Source organism: Oryzias latipes, chromosome 15 (genome assembly GCF_053564925.1).
Source record: "Oryzias latipes strain Hd-rR chromosome 15, Olatipes_Hd-rR_3.1".
NCBI classification, from domain to species: Eukaryota; Metazoa; Chordata; class Actinopteri; order Beloniformes; family Adrianichthyidae; genus Oryzias; species Oryzias latipes.
Genome location: NC_136251.1, coordinates 17,943,310 through 17,971,149, shown reverse-complemented (window position 1 = coordinate 17,971,149; position 27,840 = coordinate 17,943,310). Strand labels below are relative to the sequence as shown.

General features: G+C 39.4%; 1 protein-coding gene across 23 annotated transcripts in view; it reads left to right on the top strand.

The window, feature by feature from the left end:
* Window positions 1-27,840, top strand: part of ccdc88ab (coiled-coil and HOOK domain protein 88ab) — a 45,722-nt gene that overhangs the window by 14,283 nt on the left and 3,599 nt on the right. For 3 of the 23 annotated variants that reach the window (XR_002874696.2, XM_023963111.2, XM_023963103.2), the window contains exons 4-36: window positions 2,635-2,704; window positions 6,742-6,800; window positions 7,535-7,618; window positions 7,717-7,857; window positions 8,479-8,651; window positions 10,996-11,077; window positions 11,466-11,624; window positions 11,892-12,038; window positions 12,116-12,260; window positions 12,797-12,975; window positions 13,896-14,033; window positions 14,700-14,883; window positions 14,977-15,107; window positions 15,238-15,531; window positions 15,849-16,031; window positions 16,485-16,763; window positions 16,942-17,066; window positions 17,476-17,614; window positions 18,018-18,194; window positions 18,288-18,449; window positions 19,100-19,377; window positions 19,458-19,601; window positions 19,927-20,113; window positions 20,195-20,340; window positions 20,479-20,571; window positions 20,649-20,851; window positions 21,030-21,077; window positions 23,356-23,433; window positions 24,786-25,022; window positions 25,133-25,186; window positions 25,973-26,059; window positions 27,130-27,219; window positions 27,494-27,771. Coding sequence is in view for 17 of the 23 variants with exons in the window: in XM_023963111.2 (XP_023818879.1) it covers window positions 2,635-2,704; window positions 6,742-6,800; window positions 7,535-7,618; window positions 7,717-7,857; window positions 8,479-8,651; window positions 10,996-11,077; window positions 11,466-11,624; window positions 11,892-12,038; window positions 12,116-12,260; window positions 12,797-12,975; window positions 13,896-14,033; window positions 14,700-14,883; window positions 14,977-15,107; window positions 15,238-15,531; window positions 15,849-16,031; window positions 16,485-16,763; window positions 16,942-17,066; window positions 17,476-17,614; window positions 18,018-18,194; window positions 18,288-18,449; window positions 19,100-19,377; window positions 19,458-19,601; window positions 19,927-20,113; window positions 20,195-20,340; window positions 20,479-20,571; window positions 20,649-20,851; window positions 21,030-21,077; window positions 23,356-23,433; window positions 24,786-25,022; window positions 25,133-25,186; window positions 25,973-26,059; window positions 27,130-27,219; window positions 27,494-27,771 (4,974 nt within the window). In the remaining 6 variants the exon portion in view is untranslated. The remainder of the gene's footprint in view (window positions 1-2,634; window positions 2,705-6,741; window positions 6,801-7,534; window positions 7,619-7,716; window positions 7,858-8,478; window positions 8,652-10,995; window positions 11,078-11,465; window positions 11,625-11,891; window positions 12,039-12,115; window positions 12,261-12,796; window positions 12,976-13,895; window positions 14,034-14,699; window positions 14,884-14,976; window positions 15,108-15,237; window positions 15,532-15,848; window positions 16,032-16,484; window positions 16,764-16,941; window positions 17,067-17,475; window positions 17,615-18,017; window positions 18,195-18,287; window positions 18,450-19,099; window positions 19,378-19,457; window positions 19,602-19,926; window positions 20,114-20,194; window positions 20,341-20,478; window positions 20,572-20,648; window positions 20,852-21,029; window positions 21,078-23,355; window positions 23,434-24,785; window positions 25,023-25,132; window positions 25,187-25,972; window positions 26,060-27,129; window positions 27,220-27,493; window positions 27,772-27,840) is intronic. The other 20 variants (XR_013647846.1, XM_078932061.1, XM_023963110.2 and 17 more) reach the window with 14 other exon arrangements.

The window sequence follows — 27,840 nt, the reverse complement described above, 5'->3', positions numbered from 1 at the left end:
TACTGGAACTAAAAACTCATTAAAATCCCACTCCGATCCTCTACTGTAAAGCATTCCCAGTGGTCTTTTGATTATGATTATGTTGTTTTTAGCCAAAACCAAAAAATCTGTCGTTTTCTAGGACATAGTTTCTGCAGAGCAGCAGGTGTTTATTAGAAATTTGCCTCTAAATTGTGACTGTTGGCACGGAAGTAACCCTACGCTCATTTCCCATGATCCCTCTGTTTACACTCTCTCCCGCTAGCTTACAGCCCCTCACAACCCCAACATTACTGCTATAACAAAAATGTAGAGCAATGTCGGAGCTATCCCGCCATACAGTTTTAGTGCCAGATGCCAGCTCAGACAAGGAAAACGAAGACCTTAATGGATCTATTTGTCTTTAAGTGGATGCATCAGAAGGGAATGGCAGGGAGCTTGTGTTCTGCAGACTGTAGTTTTAGTTTTTACGTAACAAGATTTTTCAAATGCTACAAGAACATGTTCAAAACACCAAGAACACAATTTTCATTGGAATGGGTCTTTAATCACCAATTGAGCTTTTCTGTTGATTTTGTGACTGATGATGTTTTTCCAAAGATTCTCAAACAAGGCTTCTAAAATTCATAAATCTATTGTTTTCTTTTCAAATAAAAAATATGACACATTAACAAATACTAAATAGGTATCAGGGATGTGATCCCTCTATAGTTCCCGAGGCTCTGAGAAAACAAATTTATTAAATTGTTTTAAATCAAAAATTCTAAAACATAACACTGCAAGTTCAAGCTGTCACTGAAATGCATGATTCTTTATAAACCTGTTATCTTTTTATGTGACAGTAAACACCACTCTTACATGTGTTGTTTAAATGTTGGCTGCCACACCACCCAACCACTAGTTATCCTTGTGATGTGGAAATAACTACATAAAAGCTAGTGTGTTTCAACCCCTCAACTGGAGCTGCATTATAGTTCCTCATGACAGGATTTGTCTGATTTTGCCCAAAGCTGACACGACTTTATGCTCAGATGTCTTTGGGTGCCACACCAACTATTTTGTCTGACACTTGTGGAAACCATCTGTCTCAGTCTTTAGTAACAGCGACAGCTTTGTGATTTCTTTCTCAGCCGTCTAAATATTTAATCTTTCCTGCCAGATTTTTATCCCTGTACAATTTAAGACACTGAAATAAAAAACACAAGTGCTGTTTCTGTGATTGAGGTTAACATTTATCACATTTCTTTTCCTTAATTCTGTAGGATCATTCAAAATAAATCATATTAATGGACCAGGATTTTTTTTTTCCTCAAGTGCTTTTCAAAGGTGTCAGGAAGATAGATTTGCCAGATCAGTACTCTTCTCCCCTCTGAGGGAAAAATCACGAAACCAGGTTCTTGAGCTTGGAGCTTCATTTCTGCAAACAATCAGTTTCAAAACTTAAAAACCTTTTGTGTAATTGTGTCAGGACAGTTGTCTAAATATGAAATATTAAGTCTGTTTTAAACTGTATTTTGTTATTCTTTTATTCTCAAATGGTAACTTTAATATTTTTAATGTGCAAATGGTCTAAAAACATCCCGCTCAATAGTCCATTCTATCTAAATTAAATTAAATTTTTTGGCCTGTAAACTGTGGTTGCTTAAACATATTACTTGTATACTATTATATTCTTGCAGAAATTCAAAAAGTAAAGGGTAGATGTAGTCATTTAACCCATAAGAACCCATGGTGACATCAGTGTAACCAAAAAATAACTGAAATTTGTTCTGTGGTCCACTTGGTTTGTGGCAAAATACACATACTGGTAAATTTATTATTAAGAAAAAATTGGTCTTGGTTCTTATGGGTTAAGATTATTCTGTTAAGCTACAACTTATTGAAAGTGCAGCAAGTTTGAAATGAACGGCATGTGATGAGGTCAGCATTCAGCAATATGTACAGGCCAGATGGTTACAGCAGGAGGGAGACTTCAATAAAAGCTGTCACCAATATAAACCTCTTTGTTAAGACCTCAGTGTAATCCTCAGAACTGTTAAACTGGCCCACAGTTACACTCTGGTAAAGCTAAACACAAAACATTTAACTTAAGTGAATTTAATGTGGCTACAGCTCAACAAGATCCTTCCATATCCATTCAGATCTAGTTGCCTTAGAAATGAACAAGAAACCTTTTTGGCAGTAAGTTAAACATATTAACAGTAGATGTCTACACTGTTAGGAAAGCAGTGGATTTAGATCAACATTAATCTGGTTCTGTTTGAAACGTCAAATTGTAATCAAAGGCTTTGATTATTTATTTACATTTTGCCTAACTTGACTGCCATGCTTTTATATCTATGTTCGTGATTATTGCAAGTTGTCTCTTGGCTTAACTGTATTCATCATCATTAACATAGTGTAAACGTTAATTACTATTAATCTTTAGATTATTTTAAAGATATGGTCGATAAAATTACGTTTTGCTCTCAACCTTATGTTGCTAATAGTTACTGGCTTTCTGCAGATATTTCTTTTACTTTGGACTAACAATAAAATCTTGAGCTCCCAAGCCCCATTGAATAAAATTCTTTATGTGGAGCAGTTAAGTTAATGACTCCTTAGACTCCTTTTTCTTTCTTCTAAACACTATGATGTAATCTGTTTGTGTGGCAGGAGAGCCTCCAGCAGCTGGTGATGATGCCTTTGCCAAATGTGCTGGTGCTGGGGCGAAACCCTCTCTCTGGTAAGTTACAGTGTTAAAAATGATACAACCACAAGACTGCAGAATGTCTGACTTCAAACAGCACTGTAGAACTTTCCATTTGAGCCCTCCAAATCAACGGTTTAGACGTCTGACTCCAACACTAAGTGTGCATGCAATATACAAAGACAAGCTCATTTTACAACTTTTGTCAATCACTATAACTTTTGTTACTATATGTTTGCTAGAGATTAAACGTTTTCCCTTTTATTTGCCCATTTAAGCTTTTATTTAAACCCATAAGCAATAGTTATAGTTTTGAGGAAAAACTCGTTTTAATTTTGACTCTCACAAACTGTGTTTGTTTGGTCATTTAAAACACTAAGCCATAGGGAGTGTGTGGTGATTTATCACATAAGGTGACTCAGTCATCCATTTTGCTGGAAAGCTTTGACCCGCTGAACCCCGACCGTGCTATCTGATCCGTCTGAGCAGCTTGGAAGCTACACTGCTCCAGTATATGAAGACTTTAGTGTTTATTATAACACTTTTAAACAGCTTGACCCAAGTAGCCCCAGATGCTACTTGATATTCCTGGATGTAGTCACAGAAGAGAACAAAACTGGCAGCAGGTGGTCACTGGAAAGCACAACTGAGCTGCTGTTAATAAAAGGTTTGTTGGTTTAAAATGTGAGCCATGTGATGAAAACATGCACCAGGTTGTCCACTCTGAGGTGAATATTCTGTACACATCCAATCATCAGCTCTTAAAAGTGAATGCAGAGCAGAGTTGCATATTATGTTGATAGATGTCTGTCCTACCCTGAACCAATGACGAGCGTAATCATCCTTTCAGCACTTTTGACTGTCTTCTGCTTCACATGGGTAAACAAAAGGATGATTCACGTGATAGTGAGTGTGTTCACGATTGTGCTATGAATCGTACTGTCAGCCACAAATTCTGATATGAATTATAGTCAAAAAAATCCTTACACCCTTAATATATTTTGACTGAAAATATAATTGAACCAGTGCTTGCATGGCTACTCCAGGTAGGTGTTTGGGAGCAGTCAGAACGCATTAGACAGCATACCTCTAGGACTTCTTTGCCCTTTACCCTCTAGCTTGTTAGAGAATCAGTCAGCCAGTCAGCTTGTCAAAGCAGCAGTGAGGAAGAGCGTGGCTCAGAAGCTGCCAGCTGAAAGTCATCGGACATGTGGCTTTTATTATGCTCCCATTGGGAAGAAGGGGGGGGCACCGCTGCTTATAAGTGCACGTGTGTGTTCAGTTGGCGTATGGGGGGAGGGTGTCTTCACAGCCGTGCACAGTGGGAGTGCACTGTAATACCCCCCCCCCAGGCTCTAAGCCAGCCTAGTCTGCTGTGCTTAAACACGCACAGTGAGATGGACAGAAGCACCGCCTCCTATGCATGCAAGGTGTGTTTAGTCGCCATGTTTGTATCTACATGTCACGACACACAAACGGGGAGTTTCTTCAGATCTCTGGCCTGTCAGCTGTTATGTTGTTCACAAACCTTCTCTTTTACGCCAAAAATGTGAAGAATGCGTTAAAGATACATCATTTTCAGTTCAATAACAGTTGAGCAGGTTGAAGTCTTTTTATGTAATCAAAAAGAAGAGATATTAATATTTAATTACTGATAGGAGCCACCAATTAGGATCTTATCTGCTCGATTATAAACTACTGTACAAGCTACATATAAGTCCTTGTCATTGGTTTATTAATGTCTTCCTTGCCATCTTTGCAATATCATATTTTATGCAGGAGTTGTATCATAGCCACAGATTTCATTAGGTTTGGGAGGATTTAACTCTGGAACCATAGTTTGAGTCAAAGGAAAAAGCTGCCTTCCCTTGTTTACTGTTACCAATGGCACTGCACTGCAAACAGTTGTCCGCAGTCCTTCCGACCTTGTTTCCTGCTAACAGGGTCAAATAGGAGAAAAGGATGTGAAGAAGGAAAACCTATACTTGTCAGTTTGGTTAAAAAATACAAGTTATTAGTTAGAGGAAGGAAGCTGAGGGTGTGATTTTTAAGTTCTTTCAACCTTTTTTTCTAAATCTGGCTTCTGCCTCACATAGTAACACAATTATTTCCTTCTTTTTTGTTCTTTAAGGTTTATACTGCTTTTCCTCTTTTCTGTTTTTTTCTACCTAGTCTCTCCTTACATTTTGTCCTCTTGCTATTCCATTTTTGTGTTTATAATTTATGCATCCTGTGAGCTTCCTTATCTCTAGCAGTGAATGTGCTCAGCTGAATTTCCATTCTGAGTAGAGTGGGTTTATGTGGCTTTAATGGAGTGTTTTTAAGCCCTGTCATCATCCTTGTAGACCTAAATCTGCTCATTTTTAATGTGAATTTAATTAAATGGAATGATATGAATGGAGGTGCTAATGATTAATGATGTTTTATCTTTTTGCATTGTTGGCAGAAACTGGCATAATAGGAATTGATTTAATTTTTTAAACTTGGGGAGGATGCAGGGAATTGTCTGATAGCAAAAAACCAAACAAAAAAAACCCCAAACAAACCATAATTGGCTTATAAAAATCCTCCTCCTCATTCATATGAGTCAAAGTAAAACGCAAAAAACAGTACTGTGTTAGTCAGTGAAATGTTTTTTCCAGGACTTCTGCTGAGAAAGGAAAACTTTTAATTTCAAAACTATTCAAAGATTTTAATAACAAAAAAATAGATATAGACTTTATTGATGTGTATTTTTCAAAAACTCCACAAAGAGAAAAGTTCAGGTTTATCGACAGTGTACTTTATTTTTTAAAGCAGGTTTCTGCTCCTTTGAATGTCCCTTTTTGACCTGCGGCAAACAAGCTACCTTACTCTTAGAAAACCGTTACTAATTCATCAGAGCTGACCTGTGTTCCCACCTGCTAACCCCTGGGCCTGATTGTTACCATGGTTATCATTCTTGCACTCACATTGAGAGATAATTCAGATCTAATGTACAAGTATGAGGAGTGCGCATATGTCACACTTCATAGTCTAACACTCACACGTGCACACACGCACCGACACACATGTGCCACCTGTTTTGCTGGTGTTCATTCTCAAATCCCTCAGATGAGCTCAAGCCTGTCATGCAGGCAAACAGCTGTCTAATGGGTTTTTGACAAGATGTCGCAACATCAAAAGAATCCTAAAACCTCTATCTGCCTGCCCACTATATATCCCAGTATATATTGTCAATTAAAAAACATATCAGATGTAATCTATAATCTTGTCTGGACAACATCAGCTGGCACTTTAACCATTATCCATAAATGTATTGACCTGTTTGTTTCTCATTTATCTAGATTACCTTTGAGAGGAGTTTTAACACTTCAAAGTCTTAGGATTCAAAGGGGGAAAGCTTTAGCCTGTTTTATAGATAAAATAAAATAGTACGGAGCCCCTAAAGGGCCATTGAAGAAAAAAAAAATTTTTGAAGCAAAAAGATAAAAATATAAAAACGAATGGGTGAGCACCAGTTGGTATCGGGTGCGCACCACTTATTATTATTTATTTATTTATTTATTTTTTACCAGTTACTAACAGCCATTAATACAAATAACAAATGGCTTTGGTTTGCCGTAAGAATCCAAATGCCAAATATAATTTGGACATTTTTTTGAAACAAATCAATTGACTTTAAAACTCGTTTAAGATGACGTTCAGAGATGATGTAATTGTGACGGTAAGCAAGCAAAGCTGCAATCTTTTTGTAGACGAGTCAAAAAGTAAAGTAAAACTCAATTCGCTCACGTAATGCCATTTCCAGGTAACTTGGGAACATTTCTCTGTGTGCAAATTACCTAGTAACTGGTGTGCACCCAAAACTAACTGGTGCGCACACGTTACTTTTTTTACTACAATTGCCCTTTAGGGGCTCTGTAGTACAGTGATCTTGTATTAAACAAGTAAATAAAAACATCAACATTTGACTTATTGTAAACAGCTGCTCTTTTCTATAATGATTTTGTTCTTGTTTCATACTAAAGCAGTTTGTCTTTCCCTGAAGTAGCTTTCTTCATCACTTCCTTTTATTTATTTATTTTTTTTAGAACAAGGTCTAGATGAGATGGGAAAACTTTTGTTGCTGCTTCTTGGCTGTGCTGTACAGGTAGGAGCTCACTTTTATATATTTCATCTGCATAGCTATACATTTGTATTTCCTTCAGCTTTCATGCAAACTTATCAGACCTTTTTGTTAGAGCTGACTGTCCTCCTTGAAGATTTTGTACCTTTTTATTTTCAAAGATGCATTTAAATGTAAAAACAGAACAAGATACTTTGGTTGGCTTTCATTCTTTTATTAATTATTTTACAGTAATGCTTTATATAGCCCAGCCTTTATTTTTATGAAGATTTTTGTTTGCTTTGGCCTTAAACCATCTCCAACTTTAACACAAAGTTTACAGAGTAGTGAATGAAGGGAATCTGTGTTTTTGGCTGGAAAAACAATCAATTCAAATGAACTCCCAGTTGGTTTACTGACAGGACCATTAACTGGCAGTTTGTTTCAATTTCATTTTGTCTTACATGAAGCCCATGGACACTTCTGTCTTGATCGTCGTACAGTGCAAGATAGTTGAGATCCCAACTAGATTTCCTGTTCTGGTGGAATCTCATGTTCTCAGAGATTTTCACCTGATCCATAGATTAGCTTTCATTTAAAGATGTTATTATCTTCCTGCTTCCTGGAAACTTCTATCTGATCCACTTCTCCTTTCAGTGTGCAGTCCTCTGTCCTCCTGATGATCTAGAATTATTTGAGATCTGAAAAAAATGTTACCCTTTTTGAATGCATTTAAATATAAATATGGTAACTTTCACTTCTGCACCTTCTGCTAATAGTGTGAGAAGAAGGAAGAGTACATTGAGCGGATCCAGACTCTGGATTTTGAGACCAAAGCTGCTATAGCATCCCACATCCAAGAGGTGCTTCTTTTCTCTTATTCTGTATTTTTTTCTTTGGTTAACTGTTGTTTACCACTCTGTCAGAATTGTATTAAAAATGTAATCATGTTGATTCTCAGGTGACTCATAACCAGGAGAATGTGATGGACCTCCAGTGGTTGGAAAACGGAAACGTTCCCCCTGAAGACTTGGACAATCTCTCCAGAAACTTGGCTTTCCACCTCAAACGGCTGGTGGATGAAAGGGACACACAGCTGGAGGTAACGCAATGACTTCATTGGACTTTTTTTTTTTTAAGTTAACTTTCTTTCTTTCTTTCTTTCCCTTTTGTGCATTTGCTGATGAAAATCAAAGGCTGTTCTGGCATAGTTATGTGGAAATTTTTCCTTTGACCACAAAAGAGCTGCCACAGGAAGGAATGGTTGAAACTGTTAACTGTCATGGATGGAGGAGTTTGTGTTTATGCGTGTGTTTTACTTTGACTATATGCGTCATTTATGGAATTTCAAACCCATGGGGTGAAGATCTTCATTACTGATAAAGTAGAATTACTTTGTGTGATTGTGTGTGGTGGTCCGTTGATGTGTGAATGTGGAGTATTCTAATAGCCTCCAGATTATCACTGAGCTCCACAGCCGCTCTCAATTAAAATCCTATTTCCTGTCGAGGGTACCAGATAAGAATAGGCAGTGTGTGGGTTTTTGTGTACCTTTTATCTCTGCATACAGCTTTATGGGAGCTGGTAGTGGTTTGTCTGCACTTGTAGAGCTTCTCTTTGCTGTTAAGTTTGAGTCCCAGTTTTTGAAGGATCACAAATTTAACTGTTGTGTTTCATCTCTGCAAAACTTCATCTGGCCTTCGTTTTGTTTCCTTCCCTCCAGACCATTGTGGAATTAACCCAGGAGAGGGACTGTGTACAGCTATCCCCACTGGCCTCTTGCACGTCCCAGTCTCCTGGAGACTCCCCGAGTATCAGAAGAACAGAAAGTCGACAGCATCTTTCAGTGGAACTGGCCGACGCCAAGGCTAAAATCAGACGCCTACGGCAGGAACTGTAAGTGCCACAGCCACTGGTAGAGCTGCACCTATTTAAAAACAGAAAGCAAAATGTTCAAGATTTGAAATTTAATTACAATATTGTAAAAACATTGAAATTTTCTCAAATTGTACAGGGAATCATTAGTTACTATCAACCAATCAGGAACAGTGTGAAGATTTAACTTGTGTAAAAATCAAATTAAAGGAGAAAACAGGAAAATGTCAGAGAAAGAAATGCAGAAAAGAAGAATTTTTGTCAATAAAAACTGGTTTAATTAGAACTCACTCTTGGTGAATTTTAGTTTGGAAAATTAAGGAATAAGTAAAGAGCTGATATAATGATTAAAAACATCTGTAAGCACAAATTAACACTGACATTCCAACTTTGCTAATGTTTTACCTTCTCATGTGATCTGAGAAGCAAACTCTCAGTCCCAGGCTTCAAAGAAGCGTGTGACGTTCCTTAACTGATCATTAGAACTGTGTTTTGGAATCCTTCAGTCTCTTGTTGTTTCTGTAAAACCTCATACAAAAATAACGAAATATTTAAAGGGAAAGTATTCTTCTCTTGCTTAATCATCAAAACTAACTAATTTGTAAAGTTGTAAAAGTGTTTTTTTGCAGGACTGTTTAGAAGTCGCGCTTTTGCCTAAACAAGTATGAAAGGGCCAAATAAAAACCAACACCAAATCATAGCCTTCTGACCAAGACTAAAACGTCCCAGTCAGCTGACTCCAGCAAAGCATTGTCCACTTCATTCTGTTGTGCTTCTTTCAAAAGGTGACAAAGCTACAACAAAGTAGAAAACCTTCAAAGATGTCTTTGTCATTGCAGCCTGCTCTTATGACTGTTTTCTGGAGTCATACACAGAGTGGGTGGTGTTTGTTGTGACTACAGGAGCATGCACAGAATCTCACTGTCGATGCAGATCACAGATCTGAGATCTGTGAGTCTGCCACCATCTGTCTGTGACCTCTTTTGTGTGAATGGGTCTGAAGTGAAGAACATCAGGGGGATATATTCCACTCTTAACAATAGAGTGCTTGTTGGTGCCCCTATTTAAGAACCGGTACTTGTGACTTTAATTTGTTGCATGCCATACATAAGCTACCTATGCCAATGTCCCTGTTTTGTTATTGCAAAAAAGCAACATTATAAATATATTACCATTATCATAATCTTAAATATGGTCTTTAAATTATTTGGTAAACCTATAAACGCTCATCTCATCTGAGCTAAGCTTCCAATTTTTCTCTATAGTGTTGTAAGGAATCAGAAAAATTGAACTGAGTTGAACTTTGCAATAGGCAAAGACATTTATGTAAAAAAAAAAAAAGAAATATAAACATTGCAACTTGAAAAGATTTGGTACATTTTTACAAATGGAAACAGCAAAACCATCTAAGAAGCTAAGAGTTGCACTTGATTATTTGTGTGTATTTTTTCTTTTGGCACAAGTGATGAAATGGTTTAGAAAAAAACACTAAAGAAGAGAAGAAGTCACAGAATTAATGTTTAATTTATGCAATTATTACGAAAGTAAATGGGAGGGGGATTGTAGAGAGGAGAAGAAAACAAATTCTGTCTCTCTTGAGATGCAGCAAAACCCTCAGAAGATCTGTGATTAAATAAACCATCTGATGTTAAGTGAAGGAATTTCATGCAAACACTGGGAAGCATCTCAGGAATGTTGTTTACTTTCAACTCTTTGTGACATTCTCCTTTTATACTACAAACTGTATTTGAAACATTAACGTACACAACATTTTAGCAATGTCAGCAATGTCATTACCATTTGTGTTTGGTTAGAACACAAGAAATCAAACTAAATGAGGAGCAGTTCTGTATTTTAAACATTTTCAATAAAGTTTTTTTTTTAACTGAAAGAAATTTGGGAGATGAAAACTTTTGTGACTATATTATTAAAATGTCAGAATGGGTTTTGGAAATGATCATTAGATGTAAAATATTAAACGGTTATAGCATGTGAACAGTTATGACCTCAAGGCCACATTTGCATATGATAACCTTTTTATTAAGTCACAAGATTTGTCATTTGTTGTTTTGTTTTTGTTGTGTGGTGTGAGAACAAAGGCTTGGTTGGCGCGTATTTAGCAGTCATTACAAAAAGGTGTATTTTTTACCTTTGAAATGTGTTTCCTTACTCAAACGTCAATGTTTTAATGCTAAATGCATCATTAGAATCAACCTGAAACACTCATCTCCAAACAGCAAAGTACAAAAGACTTTAAAAAGTTTAGACTTTATAAAACAGTGTTCTGTTTATCATATCTAATCTCCTTAATAATTTAAAAGCTTATTATCAGGGATGCTTACAGTGTTCAAACAATGTTTTTCAGGGAGGAAAAGAGTGAGCAGCTTCTGGACACCAGACAGGAGTTGGAGAACGTTGAAGTGGAACTTAAGAGACTCCAGCAGGATGTGAGACCACAAATTATAGTTGCCTTCACACAAACATTCAACAATCCACTGTCTTCCACTTTCTCCTCCTATTTTTCCAGTGACTTTGTTCCTGCAACTGTGCCTGACTTTAATGAGATGGCAAGCGACTTAGCTCATTACAAGCTATTAGTCCTATTTTTAGCAACAGCCTCACATGGCTTTTGATTTAAAGCGAGCAGCAATTTCTGTGGCAGACTGCTGTAAACAGACTGCATAAAGTAAGAATATTAAAAACAGACCACGTGTGCATTTGGAGTTTGTTCAGGAAAGTTGGTTCATTGTTGTTCAAAGATTGTCATTTAAAAGCTCAAACGCAGTGACATGTCCACATAATGTTCTGTATCTCTGCTGTTTTTCATATGTGCAGAACTATCAGCTGTTATCAGACGCGCGGTCGGCTCGGGCATACCGAGATGAGCTGGATGCACTCAGAGAAAAAGCCATACGAGTCGACAAACTGGAGAGCGATCTTTGCCGGTATAAGGAGAGACTCCATGACATTGAGTTCTTCAAGGCCAGAGTGGAGGTAAAAAACTGTATGAACTGATTGTAAAGCACATTCAACTTAAATCTTATCAACATTGTTTTAATGGTCATATTGAGAACATAAAACAGCAGCATATGACTGAAACAAAGGACACGGTCAACTGTGAAAACTGTTGACTGAAATCTGTATTCAAAACATAAAAAGTCTAATTCTAAACATTAAATCGAATCAGATTACCCAAGAGGGGATACTTGAAATGATCTTTTTTAATACCGCCTTTTCATTTTAACATTGGGGTTTCAATAGGAGCTAAAGGAGGATAACCAAATATTGCTTGAGACCAAGACCATGCTAGAAGAGCAGCTAGATGGTTGCAGAACCCGGTCTGACAAACTTCATCTCTTAGAGAAAGAGAATCTGCAGCTTAAATCAAAGATTCACGACATGGAGATGGTAAGGTAGAAGATTATTGGAATCTTTGCTGTCTCAGCCTTTGTTTATTATTGGAAAATCTACTTGTTTGTGTTCAGGAGCGTGACCTGGACCGTAAGCGTATGGAGGAGCTGTTGGAAGAGAATCTTGTGTTGGAGATGGCCCAGAAACAGAGCATGGATGAGTCCCTGCACCTGGGCTGGGAGCTAGAGCAACTGTCAAAGACACCAGAGCTGACTGAGGGTGAGCTGCCGATCCCGGGGTTTGATTAAAATAAACACAGAGAATTGGGGAAAAAGCTGTGAAAAAAACTTTTAGAATGAATGTGTCAAACAGCTGACAGTCACCTCAATGGGTCAGGTTAGAAGCCACAGATGGCTGGCAGACTCGGGTTTGGTCTGTGTCTCTAATTCTTGGCATGGTCCCACTTGGATCCATCTGGATTTGCCAGCTTCAGTGTGCTTTCTTTCCACCTGACTAAGGCCTCTACTGTAATTAATATTCTGTGGCTCCTGAAGCTGTACCTAAGCTGTAGGTTTGGATCATAGGAGTGTTAAGAGGTTTAACTAATTAGGATTTGGATAAGGACTTTGTGTGGGTGGCTGTTTGTTAAAAGGGGCTTTACAAGCTGTAAGACATGTAGAGTTTGACCAAAGGACTCATTACTTATGCTCTTTTTTATTGTTGGGTTTTGTTTGGTGGAAATATTGTATTAATATTTAATTGTCTTCTGTTACCTAAATGATCTATTATTTTCTAACATGTTAACATTCACACAGTCCCACAGAAGTCTCTAGGAGAAGAGGTGAAGGATCTGACCTCAAGTCGACTCTTGAAACTGGAGAAAGACAATCAGGCTTTACTGAAGACTGTGGAGGAGCTCAGAGGAGCAGGCAGTGCAGAAACCATATCAAAGCTGGCCAAAGTCAACCAAGAGAACCAGAAACTAAACCAGAAAGTAAGAAATTGAGATTAGATGTTTCTTTGTGCAGGTCTTGGCAGCTTTTTTTTTATAGAGATAAGGTGTATGGGATAATAAAATGTGCTTATTATGAAAGCTGTGGTTTTGTTGCCTTTAACTTGGCATATAGAAATACCTATTGGAATTTACAAATTCATTGAGTTTATTTATAAATAAACTCAATAATTCTGTAGTAAAATGCATCTAAAAGTGTGAAATGTAATAATCTTTGAACCAGTATTTTGTTGCATCCTCCCTGTTCTTAGCAGTAGACTTTGTCTCACGCTGACTACAGCAATAAAAGAGGAGAAAGGAGAGGGAGGACAGAGAGGGGGATAGGAGGATAAAAGCAAAGCTGTAAATCCAGTCACCCCTGCACTGTCTTCTCTTTTCCTGTCTTCGACACTCAAACGCCCCTCGCTAAGAAAGTCTCCCAGCTATTTTCAGAGACATAAGACTCTCCTGTGTTCCCTGAGCAAAATAAATCGAAGTTTTTGTCACCAACAAAGAGTGGGGAATTTATTTCTCAGTGACTTGAACTCAAGCTGAAGCAAATTAGAGAATGAAAGCTAACTGGAAACTCGTGGCATAGAAACGATCTCATTAAATCCTGAAAATATCTAGATTTTATTTCCTGCAGACTTAATAATGAAACGGGTTCTGTTTTTGTATTAAAATTTGATTCCTTCTATAAGATTGTAAAACCGTGAAAAATAGATGACTCTGCAAGTTCATCTAAGGTTCTTTGAGCCTTCTGCAACTGGAGGAAACAATTCCCAACTTTAATAATAAAATAAACAACTGTTCCACAGTTATAATTCTGTTATAATTTTGATCATTTTATTTTAATTTATTTATTTTATTTATTCATTTATTTTTCACTTTATTTTAAAATTATCTATTTTTTTTGTTTACAGCTGGAGCGACTGGAGAGTGAGCTGATGGCAGATAGAGAGTCTCTCCGGAGCGCAGAGACGCTCAGCATGGACCTGATGAAGGAGAAAGCTTTACTAGAGAAGACTCTAGAAACTCTAAGAGAAAACTCTGAGAGACAGGTACAAACACACCTATTTATTCAGAAATTGTAATTCATAGATTATCAAAGTTATGCTCATTATATCAGTACTTTTTAAAAAGTATTTGCCAAATATAGGACACCCTCCACGATGATCCAAAATTCATTTTTTCATAACTGATTATATACAAACATTTGTACTCAAAGCTCAGTGTAATTTATTGAAGTTTGAGTTTAACTGAGAAAAGTCTTGTTATTGATTTGCTTTTGGCTCAGCGTATTATCTAGTGTTTGCTGTCATTAATGTTTTATTGACTGTGAAGCAGTCTGTGGCCCAGAGGCAGCCGCTCACTTTGTGTCTGTGGAGACTTTGTAGCTGTTAGACCCAAATCTGACACCTTTGATTAGTCTAACCATCTGATTTGTTAAATCCGGCTTTGATGAGCTTGAGAGAGAAAGAAAACAGATCTGCCCTCTCGGATTACTTCAGGAGTTGCCATCAGGCTGGTTGTCACCGCATGGAGATCTGAGATAACCTCCTGGTTTATTGTTATGAAGCTGATCTAAAAAAAATCCCTTCTGCTCTCTTTCATTGTGCGTGTTATGAAGTACAAGTAGTCACGTGAATCAGTTTCCTTCAACACGCAGCTGCTTGTTTAAACACAGCTTCAGGTGATGATTTAAACCTCTGCTGTCTGCTCTCCAGCTGAAGGGTTTGGAGCAGGAAAACAAGCACCTGAGCCAGACTATGTCATCCCTGCGTCAGCGCTCCCAGGTCGGAGCGGAGGCCCGGGTCAAGGATGTTGAGAAAGAAAATCGAGTTCTTCATGAGTCAATCTGCGAGACGACAGCCAAACTGAATAAAATAGAGTTTGAAAGGAAGCAGCTACGTGAGTGATATCTAGTCTGTCTGAGGAATACTTTCAGCAATAATTCAAAAACAGTTTTTTTGTTTTGTGAGACTAAGACATTTTTTTATGCAGGTAAGGATCTTGAAATGATGAAAGACAAAGGTGAAAGAGCAGAGGAGCTGGAGATTCAGATCCAGAAACTGGAGAGGGACAACGAGAGCCTTCTAAAAAAAGTTGCCAGCCTTGGAATCACCTGTGAAAAGGTCTGGTTTTTAATATTTCTTTTTCCTGTTTTTGTCATTAGATGTGTGACAGTAATTAAAAAAAAGTTTATAATATAATCATTCAGCAGTCTAAATTATTTGGCTTGAAGATGATTACCGGTACTTGTAGGTATCATCTTTGGAGAAGGAGAACACTGAACTAGAAGCTGAGGGCCGCCGTCTCAAAAAGAAACTGGATGCTCTGAAGAACGTAGCTTTCCAGCTAGAGGCTCTGGAAAAGGAAAACTCTCAGTTGGAACAGGAAAACCTGGAGCTCCGGCGCTCAGCTGAGAGCCTGCGGTCAGCGGGGGCCAAAGCTGCTCAGCTTGAAGCCGAGAACAGGGAGCTGGAAAGCGAGAAGAGCCAGCTGAAGCGCAACTTGGAGCTGCTCAAAGCCTCTTCTAAGAAGACTGAGAGGTTAGAGGTAAGCCAAGCCAGACAAGAGGTGCTTTTGCTGACGGAGTCCTCAGACCTGCTTAAATACAGCTGTGTAAATAACAAAAAGGGGCCTAAAAATAAAGTGTGTCTAATTCATACGTCTAAAGAGATGCTGTGGTCTTCCTGGGTTATGCTTACCAAAATAAGGGTTTATTTTCTCTACTAAACATTGTGAAAAATTTCCATTTAGAAATATTTCCACTGAGGTAGCACTAAACTGCTTCTGGAATATGGGGCCACTAGGGACCAGCACAAGTAGACCATGGAGAACTTTATTTTCTAATCTGGCTGTTCTCCTCCCAGGTGAGCTACCAGGGCCTAGATACGGAGAACCAGCGCCTGCAGAAAGCTCTAGAGAACAGCAGCAAGAAGATCCAGCAGCTGGAGGCTGAACTGCAAGACGTGGAAACGGAGAATCAGACGCTCCAGCGAAACCTGGAGGAACTCAAGATCTCCAGCAAACGACTTGAGCAGCTCGAACAAGAGGTAAGTTTACGTTCAGAAAAGGAAAAAAATGTCTTATTCTTCTGCCTTACGGAAACATGTAGTTTTGCTTGACAACTTGTGTTGTTTTTTTCTTCTGAATGGTTTTATTGTGAGGATAATGAGAGCAGTTTAGTAATTAAAGTTGAGACAGACTAAAAACTGCTTTGATGATCATTTAAAAACAAATCTTAAACAAAAGAAAAAGTTAAGAAGATAATATTTAAGAAGTGTTAGCAGAAGTGGCAAATCAGTTTAACTTCATTTTGATGATTTTACAGCCAATTTTTCCCTGCAGAGATGGATTATCCCAGATTATTTTGGGGTTTTTTGGCTTTTGATTTAAACCTTGCTCACTTTAGCCAAACATCCATGTACAAGCCATTTAGACCATAAGTAATCCCATCCGATGCTGTTTTACCCATCTGTGCTTCATTACATGCCGTCCTTCCCCAGAACAAGAATCTGGAACAGGAAAGCTCCCAGCTGGAGAAAGACAAAAAGCTTCTGGAGAAGGAGAACAAGCGGCTGAGGCAGCAGGCTGAGATCCGGGATTCCAAGTTGGAAGACTGCAACCACAGAATCTCCTCTCTTGAAAAAGAGAATCGAACCATGGGCAAGGAGATGATTTTCTTCAAGGACTCCTGCACAAGAGTCAAAGAGCTGGAGAAAGAGAACAAGGAGCTGGTCAAACTGACCAATATTGATAAGAAGACACTGATGACTCTCAGAGAAGTATGCTCTTTATTTATGTTTTTTTTTTTTTTTTAAGTAATGCACATTCATGTGAACAGTAACAATCACAACTTTACTAACAATATTGTTTGAATTTACTTTGGATTAACTATTTCTTTAAAAAATTGTCTTTGTGGATTATTACATTTGAAGTGTTCAAAACTGATTGTGTGTTTAGGAGCTTGTCAGTGAGAAGCTTCGCACTCAACAGATTAATAATGATTTAGAGAAACTGACGCACGAGTTGGAGAAGATTGGGCTAACCAAAGATAGGCTGCTTGATGACGAGAGCTCAGATGACAGGTATCTCTTATTACAAAACTACAATTGCTACTATGTTTATTTATGTTTATTTATTTATTTTATCATAAATCTGTTTCCTATTTGAGAGCTACATAAGTAAAAGTGATCTAAAAATTTAGGATGTCAAAGATTGTCTATTTTGGGCTTGTTTTCAGACACTGGTGCAGACTTTGGTGCAAGATAAACAGGAGTGATCTTGTTTTTTTTGTACAACTGATTTTTCGGATTATTGTAGAAGTGTAGTATGTTTAATAAATAGCCCTTGGTGCTTGAGTGATAAACTCCTCCTGAAGTTGATCACATTTCATAAATGAGCAAGGCTACGGCATGAAAAGCAACCTTTTATATGATTTTTGGGATATTCTTGTTGTGATCTTTTTATCCAAGTATTTTTTGCCTTTTATCTTAGGTTTAAGTTGTTGGAAAGTAAACTGGAGTCAACTCTGAAATCATCTTTGGAGATTAAAGAGGAGAAAATCGCCTCTCTGGAGGCCAGACTGCAAGAGTCCTCCAACCTCAACCAGCAACTGCGGCAGGAACTGAAAACAGTTAGTCAAACAGCAAAACACCCAGTTTCCTACAGGCATCAAAACAAATGCATCTTGACTCAAATCTGTAACTGTGTGGATTTTAGTGGATGATTTCATTCCCTTCCTGCAGTAAAAACAAAAATTCTAGTAACAATTTCCCGGTCTGATACATTATTCAGTCATCTATTCGTGAATCAGCAGAAGTCTGAACAACTGAATGGGATGGCAATCCAAACATTACAAAATGTACAGTTAGACGCATGAACCTTTGTTTAGAAATACTTCCTTTGATTAAACTTTTTTTCTATAAATACCTTTATGCTATTATCTGCTCTTTTGATTTACATAATGCTTACGTTGATCATAATTTACTGAGGAATCGTCAAACTTCGGAGTTCATTTCGCTCTTGTCTCATCCAAGGTAAAGAAAAACTATGAGGCGTTGCGTCAGAGGGAAGAGGAGGAGAGGATGGTTCACAGCTCCCCCCCTAAAGGAGGCAAAGACCCACAAACTGACAATAAATGGGCGAAAGAGAGCCATGAAGCCACCAGAGAGCTGCTGAAAGTGAAAGACAGACTCATTGAGGTGGAGAGGAATGTAAGTTTATATTGCCTATTTGATATGCCTTCTGTGGGTTTCTCCATCTCACTTGTGACTGTTTTTTATCAAACGTTTATTTTTTCTCTCTAGAATGCAACTCTGCAGGCTGAGAAAGTGGCTTTGAGGAGCCAGCTCAAACAACTGGAAACTCAGAGCTCCAACCTGCAAGCTCAGATAGTCGCCCTGCAGAGACAGACTGCCTCTTTACAAGAGAACAACACAATTCTACAGACCCAGAATGCGAAGCTGCAGGTAAAGAAATCTCATTACCTCCAGGTAGCAGTGTATGACCACTTTCTGAAAGACTTCAGTATGCACAAACAGATTTATAAAGCATATGATGATTGCATTCTTAGGTCAGAAGCAGCTTTTAAATATTAATAACAAGCCTTTTGTTGTTCATTGGAGTTTGCCTTTGTCTTCCAGTTCTTCTTAAGTTCAGCAGTTTACAGTAACCACATAGTAGCAGCTAATATAGCTCTATGTTCAATGTGTATGTTGCTGTCTTTGTAAAAATGAGCTGTGTGCAGCTATTTATGTGTGTGCTGCAGGGATAAACCTTTGTAGACACAGAAAATGCATCATCATGTGGACTGTGTGTGTGTGTTTTTTGTGTCAAGGTGTGAGCAAACACACTATTTATGACTGAAGAGGGATTTGAGTCTGGGAATTTACTGTGACTTTAAGAAGAACATGAAAAGAATAATTTTCCTGCCATGTTTATAGAGGAAATGTCACACCGAGAGAAAAAATGAACTGTGCAGTTTAGGTCAACAGTGCCCCCTGCTGACCTAAACTGCAACTACTTTTCTTTTCTCTACTAATATTTAAAAAGGAAAACTACATTTGTTTTAGTTTTCTAAAGCCTTCATCTTTTCTGCCTTGTCTGTTCTTCTTTGTAGGTGGAGAACTCCACGCTAAGCTCGCAGGGTGCAGCTCTCATGGCCCAGAATGCCCAGCTGCAGAGCCAGCAAAGCGGCGTGGAGGGAGAGCGAGATGGAGCACTTAAAGACAAAGAGGAGCTGAGAGCTACTTATGAGCTGCTGCTCCGAGATCACGAGAAGTTGGCAGCACTCCACGAAAGGCAGGCAGCTGAATATGAAGCTCTAATTGGGAAGCATGGTGGCCTGAAGACCTCGCACAAGAGCCTGGAGCAACAACACAGGGACTTAGAAGACAAGTAAGTCCTGCCTCAGGGGGAATCCTTTTATTTAATCCTATTTGAGTCAAAAACATGTTTTGATGCATGTTTGTGTTCAGGTACAAACAGCTTTTGCAGAGAAAGGGGGATCTGGAGGAGCTGGAGAAAAACCTGAGAGGACAACAGGATAAAATGGCTCTTGAAAAAGAGAGTCACGAGGCCACAGCTGACCAGTACAAAATGCTTAAAGAGGAGAATGAAAGGTCAGGGGAAACTATGTCAAAATGCTTTTTGTGAACAAATCATAGGCACTGTTTTCTTTTGCATGATGAAAAACCCCCACAGTCCCTTAAGTTGTTGTGTATGAGCCACCTACACATGCTTTAATGCCAAATCTTATGGCATCTGTGAAATTAAAGAACTCCTCAACATCAAGACAATTCTATTTTTCCTTTACTAGAAAGTATCCTGTCTTTGGCTAGGACAATCCTCAAATCTAGAGATTTTCTCTTTTTGTGCACAGGAGGAAAATCTAAATCTAAAAATAAATGATCCTGCTGTCATTTGATAAAATGTCCCTCTTTTCAGATTGAATTCAAGCTATCGTCAGCTGTTGAAGGACAATGAGAATCTTCAGCTGGATCATAAGAGCATAAAAAGCCAGCTGAACAGTGCCAAACTGGAGCAAACCAAGCTGGAAGCTGAGTTCTCTAAACTGAAGGAGCAGTACCAGCAGCTGGACATCACCTCCACCAAGCTCACAAACCAGTGTGAAGTGAGTAGAGCATCATTTTCTTTCATGTTTCCATGAATTTTTTTTCCAGCCTCTAAAACAATCTTTTTTTTCTGATTTTAGTTACTAAGCCAACTCAAAGGAAACTTGGAGGAAGAAAACCGCCATCTGTTGGACCAAATCCAGACCCTCATGTTACAGAATCGCACACTTCTGGAACAAACGATGGAGAGCAAGGACCTGTTCCATGTTGAGCAAAGACAATACATGTAAATCCAGAGCAAAACTTTTTTTTTTGAATCTGTTTTAACAAAAAAAACTGTCTAAATGCATCACAAGAGAGATTTTGGTTTCAGGCGAAGAAACACAAATACTAAGATTTTGATTTCCTCTCTGAATTTTTTTAGCGACAAATTAAATGAGCTGAGGAGGCAAAAGGAGAAGCTAGAAGAGAAGATCATGGACCAATACAAATTTTATGACCCTTCACCACCACGCAGGTAACTGAGGGTTCCAAATGAAAAACAAACAGAAACGTGTCAACACAGTGTTTGAGATGACATGATTTTTCTTGTAGGCGTGGTAACTGGATCACTCTGAAGATGAAAAAGCTAATAAAGCCGAAGAGTCGGGAGAGGATGCGTTCCCTCACGCTGACTCCATCTCACTCAGAATGCGGTGACGGTTTCCTGACGCTTCCCATAGACAGCCAGGACAGCTCATCTATCGGCTCTGGCTCCAACTCGCTGGATGACACTCTGAAACAGAAAAGTAGCATCAGTGAGTACCAACTGCAGCTTTTGTTTAAAAGGCTGATTAAAAGGCTCCTCTGCACCCTTGAAACATCCAGGCTGTCAAACTGTCCTGCTTTAGTGGGTTTGTACAGTATATCTGAATGTTGACATGAGGCTTTTCCTTCCTAACTGCTCATTTGCTTCTTTATCTCTCTGCAAAAAAGGGAGGAGAGGGCAGCAGTCCCATGCCCAAGGGCAGGGTTCCTCCAATGGTATGCTGCGGATTGGGAGGGAGGGCGGGGCTTATGATCCGACTGTCATGTCTCTGGGGGCATGTTTTCGTGAGTCCATTGTCTGTGTCACTCGACAGTCATAGAGGTTACAGCTGAGCTGCGCAGAAAAACAAGGTTGACTGGTGAAATATCGCCTTGAACAGAATGGGTGCACTTGATTCCTGCTGTCGTATTTGTGTTCAAAGAATTGCTAAATAAGCAAATCACTGGTGTCAGTGAAAGTACACAACAGGTCCAAAGTTTTACAACAGTCCAGTGTTTTCAATTCCAGCTGGCAAGTGTGTAGAGTAATGTCTTAATGCACTCTAAAATGTTGGAAAAAGAAATGTGGGAATCAAGTTTTAGACCTAAGTCGGCTGTCTGCAACCTTTAATTCTAAAAGAGCCATTTGGTCTGTTTTTTTTTTTACAGACTATAGCTTTCAAAGATTTACAATACTTGAGTTATAATAGTTTTATGATTTTAATATTATTTTTGACAGCAGCCCTTCAAAATAAAATACACCCTTAGTCGAAAAGATCCTCCTGCCGCAGCAAAATTTACCTGAATTAAGAATACAAGAAAGCCAGATCAGACAGCATTTTCTATCATTATGGTGCACTGGCAATCCTTTTTTACCATTAAACATAAACTTGAAGATTTCTTTAAAAAAATTATAGGTTACGTGTAAATGCAATTAACTCGGCCTCTGAACAGCAGCTAGATTTTGTGCTTTAAGCTTATTTTGGTTATAAACCCCTCTGACTGCAGATTAAACCGATTACCATCATTTTGCTCTATCTGTTATCATAATTGATAACTCTAGGTGTATTTCTACCAGAGAACTGTAGGCTGGAGCCTTCTCTTCAAAGCTCAATCTGAGATCTGCTAACAAAGCTCACAGTTGAGCTGTGCTTGAAGCTTTCTCCTGTATTTGGCTCCCGCAGATGTTAACTCTCAGAAACTTGTCCTCTGATTCAGTTGGGACCTTGTTTATAGTGGTCAGTCTATCTTCCATTGCCTTTTTCTTGTCATTCTCAAACATTATTTTCAACTGTATGATATTGTTTAACTGAAGGTTAGGTACCACATTCTCTTTTGATATTGATATTTATTATGTTCAGCTTAATAATTAATAATCACGTGAATCAAGAGCACCCTGTGTGGTTCAAACATCAACTTCTACAGCTGTATTTCAGCCCCACATCTGTTTGAGTTATACCTTCAAAAGCTTAGAGGCCCTTATGAACTGACCTGTTGGTCTGTGCTGCTCACCTGTAAAACAGACATAAGTTACCATAGCATCATAGATATTAAATGGTGCAATTCATTGTGGCTCAGATTTAATCCTGACACAACAGGTTCTTCACATTCAGAGCTTCTTATGGGGTACTTAGAATTGCAGTTTTTTTTTAGTTTAGTTTAGTAGGTCGGCGTGCAAATGTACCACGAATCATTCCTAGCAGTCAATTAATGGCAGCATTAGCTGCAGTTTATTCTTTATGGTCCCCTCCCTCCCTATTGCACCCTTTAATACGGTTTGTCGTCCATGTCTCATCTAGGTTTCTTCATGTATGGTTATGTCGTTTGTAGTATGTCATTTATGAAACCAGTTTTAGGTGCGGTAAACAGATTTTAGAACCGCTACCCTAAGGAAAGTGTTGTGCCGATAGAATGTGAAAGTGTGTGTTCCCATAACATGCAACATGCTTTTGTTTTTGTTTTCTCCTCTTTTTGTTGACATGTTTTTGTATAATATTCATCTCTTCAGTATTTTTCCGCATTTACACTTAGTTAGTCAGAGGCTTTCCTGTTTATTTGAGAAACTTGCACAGAAATGTACAAATTGGTTTTTATTTTATTATTTTTTTAATCTTAGTTGTAAAATTTAATACACATGATGGGGACTTTAAGCCATTTAACTTCCCTCTAACTAAACAACATTTTATATCCGTTTTTCAGTATATTTCTTACCTTATTTTTAATAGAATATTAATAAAAGATAGAATTCCTATTACTGTACAGTTTTTAGGAAAGCCTAGTTAATGATCTGATCATCGGTCTGTATTGTCTGTTTAGTTGAGTGTCCAGAACTCAGCTTTTTTCTGCTCATGTCTTCCCTGGCCCCAAATGTGCTAACGTTAACCACATCCGTCTGTTCTGTCCTTCTTTTTCTATTTTTTTTCTTCTACTCCTCTACCTCCCCTGGGCTTGCTCTGTCACTCTCCCTCCCCCTGTCCGTCTCACTGTCCGTCTGTCTCTGGCGGCACTCTGACAGCTATAAAAAGGTTGCCTTTCATGAGGAACAGATCCAAGGACAAAGACAAGGTCAAGGCCATCTACCGGCGCTCCATGTGTAAGACCTCCGATAGCCGTCACGCTAGCCTTCCTCTCCCTCCTATTGTGGTGTGCTGCGAGAAACAAAGGAGGACGAAGCCGCTGATGTCAGGGCGGGAGCATTGTGGGATGATAACAGAGCAGCTCAGGTTTCCTTCCCAGCTGCTGTGACTGAACAGTTTGGTCAGAGTTTGTAGATTTCTCTTGTTTTGTTCCCCCACGCTGCTCCTGGTGACATCAGTTGCTTTTCCTCAACTCTTTCCTAGTAAAGACCACGCCTACATCACTTCCTCTGCCAAACGCATTATGCTCCACCCTTCCCTGTAGACCTATAAGCCTTCACCAATGAAATTCACTTCGTTGTCATAATGTATTGATAAAACATTTAAAAACAATCACATGTAGGTATAAGGGACATGGATGTGAGTCATGGTATTCTTTTTTGTGTTGTGTTGTCTTGTTTTTTTGCATTGTATCCAAAGCAAACTGTTTTGTCGCTACATGAATCAGCGTGCCGCTTGGTGTCATCTGTGGGGTCATTTTGTCTTTTTGAATGAATGAAAGGCTTTTTGAAGTTGTCAGGTTGGCTGTTCAGCTGAGATGGTAGGAGACACTGTGGTCCTGTCTTTCACAAGCCTGCAACAGTTTGCTTCCACTTTTGTTTTTGCAGCATGCCAAAAAAAAATGGAACCACAGCCATCGGCTTGTTTGTAACTCTCTCTCTCACGCACCATGAAGGACCTGAAATGGAGCCTTGGTTCTGTCTCTTCTCTTGCCGTCTTGCTTTGTCAGCGTGCTGCATTTCAGATCTTATTCTGCTGACATGGACTCACCTCGCTCACTGCTGCTGCTCGGAGCAGCTCTGCATGCTCTCCTGCTTCTTTCATTGCTTTTGTCTCACAGTGTCTTTATTTCTGCTCCAACATTAACATGGTAGGATTAGAATTGAACATAAACATAAAGAAACATGGATTCATGCTGTCTTCTATTGAAACCAATGACCCTTAGTTTAAAAAAAGTTTTTCATCCCAATTCTGACTCTCAGATTACATTATAAACGTGTGTGAATCATCAATTTATGGCATGATATGTCAATATTTGCATCATGATACTAGTAAACGTCTAACTGCTTAAACAGCATACTGACTATATTCCAAACAAATCCCTATAGTTTTGACCCAAATAGAAGAAGAAACTACATTCTATGTTTACATTTTTGATGCTTAAAGAAAAGCCAATTACTTAATGAAAAATAAGATAAATTCTTTTTTAACTAGCTTTAAATATTGAACTTCATATTATTTAGACTTGCTGTCTAACTTATATGTTGTTCCTACTTGTATGTTTGTTTGTTTTTTTAAACCCATCCAGCCATGAATGACTTGCTCCAGACGATGGCAGTGGCAGGTGCTCCAGGTTCACAGTGGCCTGGCAGCACCGACAATCTGGACGGGCCTGAAGCCACAGAAGCTGGGGTAGTGAGCAGCAGCAGGAGAGGGGGGAAGCACATGAAGGAGCTCGCCTTTTCAACTAACGCCATCGACTGCGCTGCCCTGACCCTGCCCACTGCAGGACGCAGCAGAGCCAAGAACCGGCTTCAGGTCAAAGGTTAGATTGGTGCTTTTGTGATTCAAGAACTTTAGGGACAATATTGTAAGCATGAGGCAGTGAATGTGTGTGTTTTAGGGTTCAGTTCAGCTTGTTCTTTACTTCCTTAGGTAATATCTCTTGCGAGGATGTTGCTGGTTCTTCAGATGATCCTAAAAGTCAAGGTAAGACATTAACGTGCCCATGGGACAGAGGGTTGGGAAGTTTCTTTGACCGAAAGGAGAAACTAGAAGGCAGAGCCAGGTTCTGTCTTCAGCAGTTTTACTTTAAACCGGATTTGATCCACTAATCTATTTCCATCTAAGTGAAGTTAGGGGGGAAATAAATCTGCCTCCACTGAAAGTAGGACTGACTCTAATTCAGACTTTAGGATCTTATCCAAAGAAGATAATCTACAGCGCTTTTCCTGGGTCTGCTGCTCAAATGGAGTTGACCCATTTGTTTAACAGTTATTGCCACACATTTACACCAGAGAGGAGTCCGTACTTTTGGTTTACAAATCAATTTTTTTCCTTCCTTTTTAAGAACAACAACAAAAAAACGATTGTTCATGACCCCCTTATTGTGTCAAGTGTGTTTCCCTTTGCTTTCAGTTAAAGTGGTTTTACAGACACAGCTTCAAGTCCTGTGTCTGAACCCCCAACCCATGTGATCATTTTCCAGAATGCACTTACAAATGAAATACCGTAGACATTTTACTGTTGTAGCCCATAATGGCTACCATTTGCACTCAAACTGCAGACATTACTCCTAATGTTGATGTAATGTTAGGGCTATAAAAATGAGAAATCAATGAACTCTGTCTGTTTTGTGTTGTCAGACGTAAGAAATAAAAACTTATTTTACCCTCTGAGGATTCGTAATGAAGGTTGTGCACATTCTCCAGGTTGTGATGGGTTAATAAGCATGCCAACATGTGGATATACTGCATTGTGTATGTGTCTTATCAGGCCTGCAGGGGTACAGCAGTGCACATGCTCTGTGTCCCTCTCCTGCAGAGCCCAGCGTTTTGTGCAGAGTACCCTGTAGCATCTGTAGTAAGTCACCATTTCCACATCTTTGGGCCACTGGGTTGGTTTTCTTGATGTAACACCAATAACATCTATCAGTTCCTTAAAGTCCCACTCCGATCCTCTTTTGATGGATTGTAAAAGTGCTCACAGTGGTCTTTTAATTCTGGTTATGACGTTTTTAGGCAAAATAAAAAAACTGCAGTTTTTGGGTCATAGTTTCTACAGAGCGGCAGTAATTCGTTAGATATTAGACTGATATTAAATCTGTGGGTCGGATTTTTGGCGTGCAACAACCCTTCCCCTCCCCGTTGCTTGGAGCGCTTTGTTTACATGCTCTCCCACTAGCATACAGCCCCTCACAATCCCAAACGAAACAAAAATGGTAAGCAATATTGGAGCTATCTGGCTGTTCAGGTTTGAGCCAAATGCAAGCTTAGAGGAGGAAAAAGAAGACGTACCAACCCACTGTATTCTCTACATAACCATTACTTTTTTTAAACTGATTCACAACTATTTAAATAAAGGAATACTCAGTAATGCATGTTAAAAAAAAGGAACTTGTTAAAAACACAATTTTCATCGGAGTGGGGCTTTAAAGGCACCTCTAACTTGGTGGCACAAATGTTCTGACAACCAAAGGCACGAGCGGTTCTACAGTCACTGGTTTCCAGTTGAAATGATCTTCGTGGACACAATAAAGGGCATAGTCGCACTGCCATGTCTCGTCTGCTCTTTGTCCTCCTTTTCTCTTTTGTTTTGTTACTAACTCACTGACACGCTGTCACTTTCTGGGATTCATTACAAACTTCTTCAGCTTCCTTTTGTCCCTTATGGCAGTCCGTCCATGTATTTAGGCCCCTCTAACTGTCTGTTTATACGATGGACATGTTGGTGTGACCGCCTGGCTGTGAGCCACTCTTCCTGCCCCTTGGCCCGCCTCATGCCATCTGCTGCCCCAGCAGGAAACCCTTCGTCCAACTGTTCCCGAGCCCCTGCGTGTTGTGCTGTTAGTGCTTGTTGGTGTGGATATTTTAAGCCTTTCTGAAACCTAACAGCAAATGTTTGCTGGTCTTCCCTCTTGCCCCTTCACCCAGCCTCCAGACCCTCCAGTCTTCATAGCAACAGGACCACCAGTAGCAATAGTCACAATCACTTGTACCTCACCTCTCCTCTGGAGGGCAAAGGTATGCTTGTCCACCCTTCTCCCACTTCCTTTCCTGCTAACTAACTTCTTTTTCTCTTTGTATTTAATTCTTTCACTGAAACTTTCTGCATAGTGATTTGATCAACTCAGTTTGTTCTGGGGTGGGGGTTAGTGCTCATTTTTTTACCTCCTTTTCAAAGCAACCTGAACATTTTAGTCTCCACAGTGTATCAATATAACATTGCAGATTAAAGTAATAAGTGTGGAGTTCACTGTCCCCCCCCCCCCCCCCCCCCCCCCACACACACACACAGGTACACTGAATGGCAGCCTCAGCCGGCCTCACAGTGAGAGCAGCGGGGAGTTCAGCCTGAGCCTCGACCAGGAAGTGTGGTCCAGCAGCGGCAGCAGCCCCGTCCAGCAGCCCACATCCTCCCGCTCCACCCACCAGAGCCCCCTGCTGGCGCGCAGGTCTCTGGAGCTTCCCAGTGCCGGAGGCAGCCTGGGCCAGATGCAGATCAAGAAAACAGCATCCCCCAGTGAGGTGCTTTCCCTGCAGCAGTTCCTGGATGAGGGGATCGATCCTGCAGAGGTGAGCGAGGCGGTCCAAGCAGAGTCCAGCTTTCATCATGTGACTGACACAACCAGGAAAAGCTTTTCT